Source organism: Camelina sativa, chromosome 14 (genome assembly GCF_030686135.1).
Source record: "Camelina sativa cultivar CO46 ecotype springtype chromosome 14, ASM3068613v1".
Lineage (NCBI taxonomy): Eukaryota > Viridiplantae > Streptophyta > Magnoliopsida > Brassicales > Brassicaceae > Camelina > Camelina sativa.
Genome location: NC_141893.1, coordinates 17666764 through 17679969, shown reverse-complemented (window position 1 = coordinate 17679969; position 13206 = coordinate 17666764). Strand labels below are relative to the sequence as shown.

At 38.4% G+C, this 13206-nt stretch overlaps 1 protein-coding gene and 2 pseudogenes across 2 annotated transcripts; 1 reads left to right on the top strand and 2 right to left on the bottom strand.

Moving 5' to 3' along the window:
• The first annotated feature begins 645 nt into the window (after positions 1–645).
• On the top strand, positions 646–4016 carry LOC104757769 (uncharacterized). The gene is made up of 6 exons (XM_087485349.1): positions 646–1012; positions 1150–1282; positions 1394–1497; positions 1724–1895; positions 2165–2305; positions 2625–4016. Exons 1-6 carry the CDS (start codon positions 963–965, stop codon positions 3816–3818), a joined length of 1794 nt encoding a protein of 597 aa, XP_087341475.1. The 5' UTR covers positions 646–962; the 3' UTR covers positions 3819–4016.
• LOC104743776 (somatic embryogenesis receptor kinase 2-like) lies at positions 4004–6775 on the bottom strand (annotated as a pseudogene). Its single transcript, XR_015580802.1, has 9 exons — positions 6751–6775; positions 6505–6670; positions 6267–6338; positions 6101–6172; positions 5711–5823; positions 5435–5566; positions 5004–5345; positions 4514–4908; positions 4004–4427 (listed from the first exon to the last, which is right to left on the bottom strand). The product of XR_015580802.1 is annotated as a somatic embryogenesis receptor kinase 2-like (transcript).
• Positions 6776–8381: 1606 nt separating this feature from the next.
• Positions 8382–9200, bottom strand: LOC109128706 (jacalin-related lectin 38 pseudogene; annotated as a pseudogene).
• Positions 9201–13206: the final 4006 nt, after the last annotated feature.

Genomic DNA, 13206 nt, shown 5'->3' with positions numbered 1-13206 from the left:
AACACCCGGCGGCGGTGACGGTGGTGGTAGCCAACATCACGATGGCTCTGAATCTGATAGAAAGAAGAAACATTATCATCGTCATACCGCTCAACAGATTCAACGCCTTGAATCGTACTACAATCATCTCTCTTTTTGTGTTTCTTGGAGCAACTTCTTTGTTCTGTTTTGTAATCGTTGAATTATCGAACTTGTAGGAGTTTCAAGGAGTGTCCTCATCCTCATGAGAAGCAGAGGAATCAACTTAGCAGAGAATTGAGTTGGCTCCTAGACAAATCAAGTTCTGGTTTCAGAACAAAAGAACTCAGCTTAAGGTTTTGTCTCTCTCACACTCTTGAGTTTTGAAATGTAGTTCTGAATATGAAAGAAAAGATTTTGATTTTGATTGTGGTATTGTTCTGAATATGAAATGTAGTTCTGAATATTTAAAAAAAAAAAAAAAATCAAATTAAGAGACTCAAAATTAAAACTGACCATTTAGGAAAAAATTTTAATTAAGATTCTCAAAGTTTTTATTCAATTAAAGTACATAATATATTAATTAACAATTTTAAGAGGCCCAAAAAATAACCTCCGATGGGGTTGCTCTTATCACATTTACCCATCTATATAACATAAGACTAATGCAGGTCTAACGGAGATCCAGTAGTGTATAAGCCCATATAATCTAAAACCCGTTTTCCACCGACGTGGTTTAGTTGATTAAACCAACTTCACTTTAATAAACTGATTGACTGGTCGGTAAATCAATAAAAAACGCACCGTTTTTCATCTTCCAAACGACCAAACCTTTTTTTTTTTTTTTTTTCTGAACAAGGAAAAAAGAAAAGAAAAGAAAAAAAAATCCTTCGTTGAGAAGAAAAAAAAAAAAAAAAAAGGAAAAAGATATTTGTAATCTTTCTTTTCTTCTTCTTATCTGTGTTCCCAGGTCTTTGCGATCGATCTTCAGTGATCAATCGATCATGTCGATGCTAGATTCCTTCTTCAATAAGGGTTTCAAAGCTGCTAAATGGTATTTATCTCTGATTTCAATCCATCTCTTCTGATTTTTGCCTAAAATTATCAATCTTAGATTTCTCTTATGAATTTGTAGTGTTATCCAATTATTTTGATGGATCACTGATTCAATCATGTGTTGTTATTACACAGCAAAACCTTGCTCAAGTTGACGATCCCTAGGATTAAGCTAATCAGGAACAGAAGAGAAGCTCAGATTAAGCAAATGCGTCGTGAGATTGCTAAGCTTCTTGAGACTGGTCAAGAAGCTACTGCTCGTATTCGGGTTTGCTTTTTTTTTTTTTTTTAATTCATGGACTTGTTAGTTTAATTGGCTTTTTTTTTATGTGAACGTTGTTTTAAAAGTCTTTTGTTTTTTTTTTATCTCTACTACTAGGTTGAGCATATTATAAGGGAAGAGAAGATGATGGCTGCTCAAGAGATCCTTGAGCTTTTCTGTGAGCTCATTGCTGTTCGTCTTCCCATTATTGAGGCTCAAAGGTTCTTACTTTTTTTTTTTTTTTTTTGAATTCTTTAGTCTGCCCATTGATGTTGTTCGGTTGTTTTCTGTTATTCACTTTAAAGTCTTCTTTGTCTTGCATTCGTTAGTTTCTTTTTTAGATGATGATAGTTTGGAATTAGATTGGAACACATGGAAAGATTATGTCTTCTGCAACAAAGTTTTCTGTTCTGAATCCTTCCTTTTTTTTTTTTTTATAATTTGTAGGGAATGTCCTCTAGATCTAAAAGAAGCAATATCAAGTATATGTTTTGCTGCGCCGAGGTGCTCTGACCTGACAGAGCTGCAGCAGGTCCAGATACTGTTTGTATCCAAGTATGGAAAGGAATTTGTTGCCGCTGCATCTGAGCTCAAGCCGGATTCCGGTGTCAATCGTAAGGTAAATCAGTGTTCATTTGTGGTGTAAATTGCTAATATCAGTCTATCATGTAGAAACTCAGCACAGATTGATGTATGATGTAGCTGAAAGTAATTTATATGAATCCTTAACTTAGTATCTGTAAATCCTTAGAATTACATGTCCATTTCTAGACTTAGTATTCTTTATCTATCTTGCTGTCTGAATCACTTACGTCCATTGTCTGGTTCAGTCTAGTAGAAACAAGGAATTTGTTCATGTTTTCATATTTTCCCAAATCAATTTTGCAGTTGGTGGAGTTGCTCTCTGTTCGTGCTCCTTCCCCAGAAACTAAACTGAAACTTCTCAAGGAAATTGCTGAAGAACATGAACTTGATTGGGACCCTGCTTCTACAGAAACTGATCTCTTCAAATCGCATGAAGATCTCCTTGTCAGTACTTCTTTCTTCGTACTTCCTTTCTATCTCTTCTCTTCATATAATGTGTTTAGGTGCTTTAAATTTGTGTTTGCATCAACCCAGTATTTAGTGTTAGGCACTGAATCTGCATTTCAGTGTATCTAATTGTTTCTCGGACCTCACATTAAAGATGTTTGATATTGGGTCTGCATTAAAATGATCCGCCCATGTTTTCTTCTGTGTCAAAGATCTTTTTTCCCTTCTTGGACCCCTGTGTACAGTTATCCTCGGCCTTGAGTTTCTTTTTGTCACAGTCTCTCTGTTTTTCCTAAATTGTCATCTTTCTTTTCAGGATGGACCAAAACAATTTGGTGGGGGATCTAAGCTTCCACTACCGGAGGAACAAAATGAAGGGACACATTTGACATCTAATTCAGCGCCAAAAGAGAAGTCTGATTCAGACTCAGAGTATGATATATTGGACTTTCCCGAGGTTCCAAATGTCTTGCTGCGGCCAACTCCTGGTGCTACCCCTGTAAATGCACCGGATGCACCGAAATCTGCTAATTATGAACATACCTCTCACAACTTGCACTTTGATTCAGAGAATGTAGGTGTCGAAAAACCGGCTTCGAAAAGGGATGAACATCCTGCAAAAGCTAGCAGAACTGCCGGGGAAGGCCAACAATCTTCACCCATTGTGATGGAATCTTTGGAAAGGAAAAATTATTCTCCACCTTCTCCACCATCCGTTGATGTAGTAGAGCCCGTCCCTACAAAAGAGAGTGGTACATCGAGGGATACTATAAGGAAAATATCCGATGGAGACTTGCAGGATGTCCTAACGGCTGCTCAAGCTGCTGCTGACTCAGCAGAACGTGCAGCAGCAGCTGCCCGTTCAGCTGCAAGTCTTGCACAACTCAGAATCTCTGAGCTTACCAAGAAGAATTCTGATCAGTATCCAGAAAGTCCGTCAGAGAACCCTTTCCATGCTACCTCAATAGAAAACCCACATTTTGATCATCAGCATTCGCATTCTTCGGCCAGCAGTAGCGGAGATCTTACAGAGTTCCAGAGAGCAGAAACTTCATCACTTTTCAACTCTGGGCAGAACAACCACCAGCCACAGAGACTCCCTTCAGTGGGAGAACCGCAGTTTGATCATCAGAACTCAGCATTCAGCAGCTACGATGATCTTACGCCACAGAGACTCCATTCAATGGAAAAACCGCATTTTGATCATCAGAACTCATCAGTCAGCAGCTATGGTGATCGTACGCCACAGAGATTTCCTTCAATGGAAAAACCGCAGTTTGATCATCAGAACTCATCAGTCAGCAGCTATGGTGATCTTACAGAGTTCCAAAGGCCAGAGTCTTCATTACTTGACAGACTCAACCCTGACCAGGACCACCAGCAAATGAGACTGCCTTCCATGGAAGATGACCCCTATTACTCATACCCCAATCTGTTCTCATCGCAGAATCCTGATCGCTCATCTGGTTCTCATTCATTGTCAGACAATACAAGACCTGCCCATGATTAACTCTTACATGTTATAATGCAAGCTTGGTGTTTTTCAGTGTGTCTGCCTGTGCGGTTCCTTCTCTTGCGGAACAAAGAACTCAAAACGTTTTTTGAACACAGCCTTTTCTTCCTCTTTATTCAGTGGAAGACATATGTAATGTATAGAACTTGGTGTGCGTGATTTTGTTAAATTAAAGGCCTTGGTTTGCTCAAGAAATGACTCGGACTACATTTTTTTTTTTCAACCAAAGAATACAAAGAAGTGATTTGCCTTAATTTTTCTCTATTCTTTATCGTTTCTGTTAGACAAATTACAATGTCTTTTATCTCGGACCAGACAACTCAACAGCATGAAGATTATCCGTAGAATCAAGGATCCGCATGAGAAGACAGCTCCACTTCTTGCCTGAGAACTTCTACTTTCTGCCACTGGTCCCATTTCTCAGCCAAACCGGTCACCTTCAAGCATTCGGACAACCTCAGACATCTTAGGTCGTTCTATAGGTGAGCTCTGTGTGCAGAGAAGAGCCGCTTGTATGAGCTGTTCTACTTCTGCTTCTGTGTAATTGCTCTGCAGATCAGGATCCACAAGCATCTCTAGTTTCTTTTCCTTCAAAAGCCCTTTCACCTGAGAAGATCATCAAAAACAGAGAAATTAGCTTCCAGAGTAGACAGAGATACCCAAATATGTGCTGAAAGACCTGTGTATTATACCCAATCTAGGAGCATAACGTCATCGTCATTCGCCAGTCTTGCAAGATCAAAAGCTCTCTGACCTGTAATCAGTTCCAAAAGCATGATCCCGTAGCCAAAAACATCGGTTTTCTCTGATGATTTTCCAGTTGAGAGATACTCAGGAGCAATGTGACCAATAGTCCCACGCACAGCCGTTGTCACATGTGTATCCTTATAATCCATAAGCCTAGCCAACCCGAAATCGCCTACCACCGCCTCAAAATCCTCGTCCAACAGAATATTAGCAGCTTTCACATCACGGTGGATAATTTTGGGGTCGCAATGATCATGAAGATAAGACAAACCCCTCGCTGATCCTAGTGCGATTTGCTGTCTTATTGGCCAGGCTAGTGGCAACTGTGATGGTGGACGTTCTGCAATCATTTCAAACAAGCTCCATGGAAAATTTGTACATTATTGTGGAAATCTTTCTACTTTATGACACAAACAGTCAAGATTCTAAGGTTACCTCTCAAACAGGAAGCAACACTTCCATTAGCCATGCAAGGGTAAACAAGCAATCTCTCGGTAGGGGTCATACAGAAACCGCGTAGTCTGAGGAGATTTCTGTGAACGGCCATGCTTATCATCTCCACTTCTGTCTGAAACTGAAGCTCACCACCTGGGGTGCGCTCTTCTTTAAGCCGTTTTACTGCCACAAGTGTTCCATCAGCAAGACGGCCTTTGTAGACTTTTCCAAACCCACCTCGACCCAAGATGTTCTTGTTGCTGAAGCTATCCGTCGCTACTTGCAGTTCTCGTAGTGAGAACCGCTTCAGCTGTCCCAAGTGAACCTCAGGGTCCTCCTCGGCTGCATCACAGAACCGAAAATCAAGTATTACATACTAAACCAATTCTAAAAGGAAACAAAGCTTGGTAATGAAAAACCCATTGACTAACCAGGAACATCAAAAAATAATTCTTGAGGTTTTCTTCTACGCAACCAAGCAAAAGCTAAAGCAGGAGCAGCAAATAGCAAAGCAGCACCAGCAGCAACTCCTCCTGCAATGGCTCCAGTAGCACTATATCCGCCTTCAACACAATTTTAAGCAACAAAATAGTCAACAATCCAAAGACCTACCAGAGAAGTTAACCTATTTCCAATCAAAATCCAATATGTTTCCAAGAATGAGTGAATATAAAGATCTAACTTTACTGTCTACTTCATCTCATTACCTGGTGTAGGAATTGTGGGAGGTGGTATAAAAGGTGGAGGAGGAGAAAATGGGGGAGATCCAGGACAGGGACGGCTAGTAACTGGGCCGCATAAACCCAAGTTATTAGCAAAACTGTGCAGAAGAGCACAGCTTGTGAGGTCAACTGCTAATTATTTTCATATCCACCAATACAAGTAACAAAATGTGGGCAATGTAGTATGTATGTCTCTTGACAAAATATGGTTAAGATGATTAAAGGAATCTTTGGTTCAGACTTTAAATATAATAGCCTCTTGTGTTTGATCCTAGCTTTATTCTAGTATGCAGAACACAATGAATTAGAGAAATCTATAGCCTCAGTTCCCATAATGCGAGTGGTTAATGTTTAATAGTATGAATTCCATCAAACCTGATGGGAGTGAAAAGCGAGAAGGACCCATTGTCAGGAACGGATCCAGATAATTGGTTGTTCGACAGATCCCTGCATTTTGCAAGATAATAAGGAAAACTCAGAGGATCCATTAAGAGTGGAAGTTCAAAAGAGCATTACGTGAAGTTGAATTAGTGATACTTACAAAACTTGAAGAGTCGTGATATTAGTCAATGACAAGGGAATTGGTCCGGTAAGACTGTTATTGTTGAGCCGGCTATCCTTGCAACAAAAACTCATACCACATTACCACCTTCCCATTCAGAGTTCAGTCAAACAAGTTATGAATATGTTGTACTCGAAATTTGTCCTAAATAAATTTCTAATATAGCAAAACATTTGGCCAGTGCATGATGAGGAAGAGAAGACTAAGATGTACTTACAGAAAGCGCAGCTTGAAGAGGTTTCCCAGAGAATCTGGAATGGGATCAATGAAGCTGTTCAAGTAAAGATCCAAGCTTACTAAGTTTGTCAGATTTCCAAGATCACTTGGAACCGGCCCAGTTATGTTATTACTATAAAGCTCCCTGCAATTAAGAGTATCACATCCTCAGAAGAAACTTAACAATCTAATGACAAATGCATATTTACGTAAATAAGTGCTAACTAAAATGAGAAAACCAAATTGCCTGTAAACAGCATTTTGGCTACCATGTGTGAGAAATTACAATTCACTGAGCAAAAATAGTTACAAACACACCATGATTTGATTGTAATCATATATTAATAAAAAATGAAAAATCACAATGTAAAATTCATCATACAATAAATATATTAATTGTTTATAAGTGCAAAAAATAATCATAATGATAAATTAACTATATATTAAGAGTTTATTGGTCAAATGATCATTAATAGAAATAGAAAATGTGATAAAATGACCACTAATTTTTATTTTATTTAACACAACCACTAATTTTCTTATAAAATTTGATAAATGCAGATGGTCATTTAGTATGGTGATTGCAATTGGTAATATTTTGAGAGACTTGTTTATTTTTACTGATCAACATGATTCACATGAATTACTTGTTTTCCTATTGGATTGTCTTGATCAAAATTTGACAAATGGCCGAAACGACTCAGTCATAAAAAGATGTCTTCCAAGGATAGTTCAAGTCAAATCTGGTTTGGCAAGATTTTGGAAGAGAATCAAGTTCCATTAATCACTTCATGTAGTTGTATTTCACATGAAACGGTTCGCCTATATCAATACTGTCGAGAATATTGAAACATTGGTAGATTTTCCAATACACTATCTATATTTGCGTAAGTTCGTAGATAGTAAAGATACTCAGTATGTTTATGAACTTTATGGCATAAGTAATCCCAAGGGTGGTGGCCTCGTTGATGATCTTTATATTGCGTCTACTGTTCCTGACATCAAGACTAATGGTTGCCTCTCAACTGCATACTTGTTGTTCTATCATAGGGTTATGCGGTTAGAAACAATTAGAATAGGCTATTTTAGGTTATTTTAAACAACACATAGTCATTGATTTTAGGGAGAGAGCTGATAACAAATCATTTATCACTAACATCTTCTTTCTGGGTGTGACCATGTTTTTTTGGCTTAGCACGTTAGTCACATTGTACAAAAATATCATTTTTTTATACCTTTTTGCAAAAATATATTCTGATATAGTCCATTTTCAATAATATCAATTTCTACATACAAAATGAGTAAATTGTAAACCCTAAACTCTAAATAATAAACTCTACTCTCTTCAAAACTATACATTAAATGTAAAATAGAGAATCCAAACCTAAAACCAAAAATTTAAAAATGAAAATGACCAAAAAAAGTAGTTTTGAAAAGGATATCTATAAAAGGGTATTACTAACAATTTTTCAAAGATTAATTAATAGACCTTATACTTGAGATAGTATATAGAATTTTCTAAGACTAACAAGTGCAGCAACAATATTGACATCTTCATAAGCCATCAGGTTCTAGCCTATCCACCACGAAGATATCCTCTAACATGATAATATTGCTCTCAATCTACAAACACGAGAATTGGAGAAGCGAGAGAGATGCTTGCTATAACTTGTTTATTTTATTTTCAGCAACATAAGTTTTGCAGTATCTGTTGGTTAATATCGTTGTTGTAGTTTTCGACAATCTCAAAAGTCCAAAAAGGTATTAGTTTGAGACATCAATTTTTTATTTCGTAAAGATAGAATATATTTTTTTAGTTAAATAACTAACTAACTCCCATCTTACACATCATTTATTCATCTTGAAAATGAAAAAAATCTAGAGAAAGGGGGAGAGGTGGACGCCCAGAGCAGTGAGGTATACATCAGAGCTTCTTCCATAAAATCAGAGATCTTCGAGCCTCGTCCTCTTTCAGGCACAAAGGGCATACCCTCTAATAATCCTAACAGTAGCGATGTTTTGCCCTTGTGTGACCGGAACATGATGGAGGTGATGTTACTCTCAGTGTAAATCCCCTCGACGGCTTCAATGTAGTCATCGTCGACAACTATAATCTATATGTTACCGTTGTAGTAGTAAAACTTGACAAAAATGACGTCAAAGTTATTAAAATCTACAATTTTTTTTTTACATCTTCAAAGAAACCATTGTTCTACTCGTCTCCTCCAAGGCTCCAACTCCAACGCTCACTTGTACTCCCCTCGGGAGCTTGAAGCGGGATTCAACCTTCTGCTGTTGGGTTATACCCCTACCGCTCATCGTGAACGTAGGAACTTGCATCAAACTTGGAAAATAGGTACAATGACAAGGACGATACTGACCAATCAAATTTTTTATTTTAGTTTCACGGAACTTATCTCCCTTGGCGATATAAATACAAGCATTTCCCTCCTCGTTATAACAACATATTACAAGAGGCTCATGAGACTTTTATCTTAATTGACGAAGTAACTTGGCGGGTAGTAGCTGACATCTAAACTCGACCATTCAGGCACCTACACACTCATCAGATTCACCCACACTACAGCTTCTCCATCCCCATTTTTAATCTTTTCTTTTTTCACCCAAATCTCAATATTCCTATTGTAGTAATCTTGCTCTAAAATGAAATTGATCTTCCCTAAATACGGCAAGAAATAGTTACGATTGTGATCAGATGTGGTCTGCTCTGTTTTATTTTTTTTTTTAATTTTGGTGCAATACGTAAATATTATTATTTGTTTGGTTCAAAGAGTGTAAATAATTCGAGCAAACCAATTCGGCGTCCTTAATCCCATTAATCGGTAAGCAGTTATCATCACAAAGTTTAGAAATATACATGTAGCTAAATTGGTGACCCAAAAAAAAAGAGAGGAAAATTAGCTAAGTTTTTCTAATTTTCTAATATCTTTAGGATTTAGTATGAAAATTGGAAATCATTTATATTTAGCTAATGAAAAAAGGAAATATAGTAAAACCTTAATGTGTAAATAAGGAAAATCTAATGGGATTGAGTTGAGTCTCTCTCTATATATATACCACAGAACCCCATCATTCACACATTAGGATCGAAAGTTTTCAAACCCTGTAGTCGATCATCTTAAATCTCTCTTACGAATTTTGTCTCTCTCTCTCTCTCTCTCTCTTTCTTTCAGGATGGCTCCTTGCGGGAAGAAACCAAACAAGTCCTCGAACTATTTCAAACAGATATTTCCTGCTTTTAAGAAGAAAGCGACAGAGCTCTCTGTTCTTTGCGGGAACTCTGTCGGTTTCATCTGTTACGGCCCCGACAACGATCTCCATGTCTGGCCTGAGCCTCAAGATAACCCACAAGCGTTACCGGAGATTGTTGGTGTTGGGCTAAACTTGAAGTGTGACTTGGGGAAGAAGTAATCCTAATAAAGATTAGGATTAGAGTTATTTTAGGAGACATCTAGAATAAACAGTTGTAATAAGTTCTAATGAGATTAGGAGATATCTAATCCCAAATAGTTTTAGGAGAACTATCTCTATATATAGAGTTGCCAAAGCTTGTGGTAAACCTATGAGTTTAGAGAGAGAAGTTTTAGAACTTGAGAGAGAAAGCTTTAAGGTTTTTGTGTAAGATTTCCTTTTGCTGAATAAAGAGAGTAATTCTTTACATTCTTGTTCTAAATTTTTCATTGAAACAATAATTGGTATTAGAGCTACTCAGGTTTTAAGATTCTGAAACAAGTCTTATTCGAGAGATGAGTGAAATCGTTGAGATGACCAACAAGGCAAAGGAAAACGTCCGGTCCTCCATACAATGCCCGATGCTGACATCAATCAACTATACGGTGTGGGAGATGCGAATGAATGTTGCGTTACGAGTACACAAGGTGTGGGAAGCGATTGATCCTGGAACAGAAGAAGAAGAAAAGAACGACCTAGCAAGAGCACTTCTATTTCAGTCTATTCCAGAATCAATGATCCTGCAGGTTGGTGAACAGAAGACTGCAAAAGGTGTATGGGACTCCATCAAAGCTAGGAATCTTGGTGCTGAAAGAGTAAGAGAAGCAAGATTACAAACCCTCATGGCCGAATTTGATAGACTCACAATGAAAGAAACTGGGTCAATCGACGATTTTGTAGGCAAACTTTCTGAAATTTCTACAAAATCAGCCTCCTTAGGTGAAACTATTGAAGAGATCAAGATTGTGAAAAAGTTTCTTAAGAGCCTACCGAGGAAGAAATATATACACATCACTGCAGCCCTTGAACAAGTCCTAGATTTGAAGACAACCACCTTTGAAGACATCGTTGGAAGATTAAAGACCTATGAAGAAAGAATCAAAGAAGAAGATGATTCACAAGAGAGTCAGAGCAAGCTCATGTATGTTAACTCTGACTCATATGAAGGATACTATGATGGTGGCAGAGGAAGAGGTTCAAACCGTGGGAGAGGTAGAGGACGAGGAAGGTCTGGATATCAACAGAAGGACAAATCCAAGGTTACCTGTTACCGTTGTGACAAAGTTGGTCATTATGCCTCCAACTGTCCAGATCGTCTGCTCAAACTGATCAAAGCACAAGAAAGCGCCGAAAAAGAAGAAGAAGACAACACCCATGAAGCCGACTCTTTGATGATGCATGAGGTAGTGTACCTAAATGAAAAAAATGTGAAACCTATGGATTTTGAAGAAGACTGCTCAGGGAATACTTGGTACTTGGACAATGGAGCCAGTAATCATATGACCGGAAACCATACTCTGTTTTTCAAAATGAACCGTATGGTCACATGACGAGTTCGATTTGGTGATGACTCTCACATAGACATAAAAGGGAAAGGATCAATTATGTTTATTACAAGAGGAGGAGAAAGAAAGAAGCTTGTAGACGTTTACTACATACCGGGGTTAAAAAGTAACATCATAAGCTTGGGACAAGCAACGGAATCAGGTTGCGACGTAAGAATGAAAGAAGACCTCCTCACTATACACGACAGAGATGGACATCTATTGGTTAAAACAACAAGGTCGAGAAACAGATTGTACAAGGTAAAATTGGAAGTTGAAAACACAAAGTGCCTGCAACTTACAACCACATCAGATTCAAACATGTGGCATGCACGACTAGGACACATTAGCACTGACACTATAAAAACAATGGTTGTGAAAGAGCTAGTTACTGGAATCCCTAGTGCACCAACAGAAAAGGACACTTGTGCTTCTTGTCTACTTGGAAAACAGACAAGACAAACATTTCCCAAAGCAACACCTTTTAGAGCAACACAAACCTTGGAACTGATTCACGGAGATCTTTTTGAGCTCATCGAACACAACATCTCTACTAACCACAACCTTCTTGTTTGAAGGATCAAACAATCTGTATGCCTTTGAGCCTAGTTCGGTACCAAGATATACGAGCATCCTAGATCTATCTTCAAGTTTCCTGAGATGTGGTGTTTCAATTTTGGCATAGGCCACACAACCAAACACTCGTAGATGCTCCACATTGGGTTTCTTTGCCTTGAATACTTCATATGGTGTTTGGTTGATCAGACTCCTTGTTCCTACTCTATTAATGACATAGGTTGCGTGCCTTACTGCCTCTCCCCACAGATAGTTTGGCATATTTAAATGCTTCAGAAGGCTTCTAGTCATCTCAAAGAGTGTCCTGTTCCGTCTCTCCACAACCCCATTCTGTTGTGGAGTGTATGGTGCTGTGAGGTGTCTGTTTATGCCCTCCTTCTCACAAAATGCTTGAAACTCGTGAGACATGAATTCTCCTCCTCGGTCTGTCCAGAATGTCTTGATTGTGGTTCCAGCTTCATTCTCAACTAGTGACTTGAAGATCTTGAATTTTTCAAACGGTTCATTTTTCTCTTTTAGAGAATAGACCACATATACCGTGAATGATCATCGATCAGGACAAAGACATAACTCTTTTGTGCAGCTGTAGGAGGTGTGATTGGACCGCAAACAAGAAGGAGGCATACAGATTGTTTGATCCTTCAAACAAGAAGGTTGTGGTTAGTAGAGATGTTGTGTTCAATGAGCTCAAAAGCTGGAAATGGAACAACTCTGAGAAGGACTCTGCTGATTCAGGCACATTTACTCTCAGCATCAGTAATGTTTTCAACACAGCTTCTGGAACAGAGAATGAAACAAACGCAGAAGAAAACATAGAAGATGGAGCAGACACAGAAGGTGACGAAAATGACATAGAGGGGAGTGATAATGAAACTGCAGAGGAGCAAGCTACTGTGGAAGAACAACCTCAAATGTTGAGACAGTCAACAAGACAAGTTAAAAGGCCTATCTATCTCAATGATTATGTCCTGTTATCAGACATAGAAGGAGAAACTCTTCTACTAGCAGTTAATGAAGAACCATGGAATTTCCAGGAAGCAAGCGAGTTGAAGGTATGGAGAGACGCTTGTGAGGATGAATTGTCAAGCATAATAAAGAACAAGACATGGAGTTTAGTTGAGCTACCTTTCGGAGTAAAACCAATTGGCCTGAAGTGGGTGTTTAAACTAAAACGGAACATAGACAATAGCATAAACAAGTACAAGGCAAGGCTTGTAGCTAAAGGCTATGTACAAAAACATGGGATTGATTTTGAAGAAGTCTTTGCCCCCGTTGCTAGAATCGAAACAATTCGCTCTATTCTTGCCTTAGCAGCCTCCAGAAGCTGGGAA

Excerpts from the sequence above, each read along its gene's own strand:
- LOC104757769 (XM_087485349.1), top strand. The coding sequence starts at position 963 with ATGTCGATGCTAGATTCCTTCTTCAATAAGGGTTTCAAAGCTGCTAAA. Across the intron at positions 1,283-1,393 it reads AAGCTACTGCTCGTATTCGG|GTTGAGCATATTATAAGGGA; the intron begins GTTTGCTTTTTT and ends CTCTACTACTAG. Across the intron at positions 1,896-2,164 it reads ATTCCGGTGTCAATCGTAAG|TTGGTGGAGTTGCTCTCTGT; the intron begins GTAAATCAGTGT and ends TCAATTTTGCAG.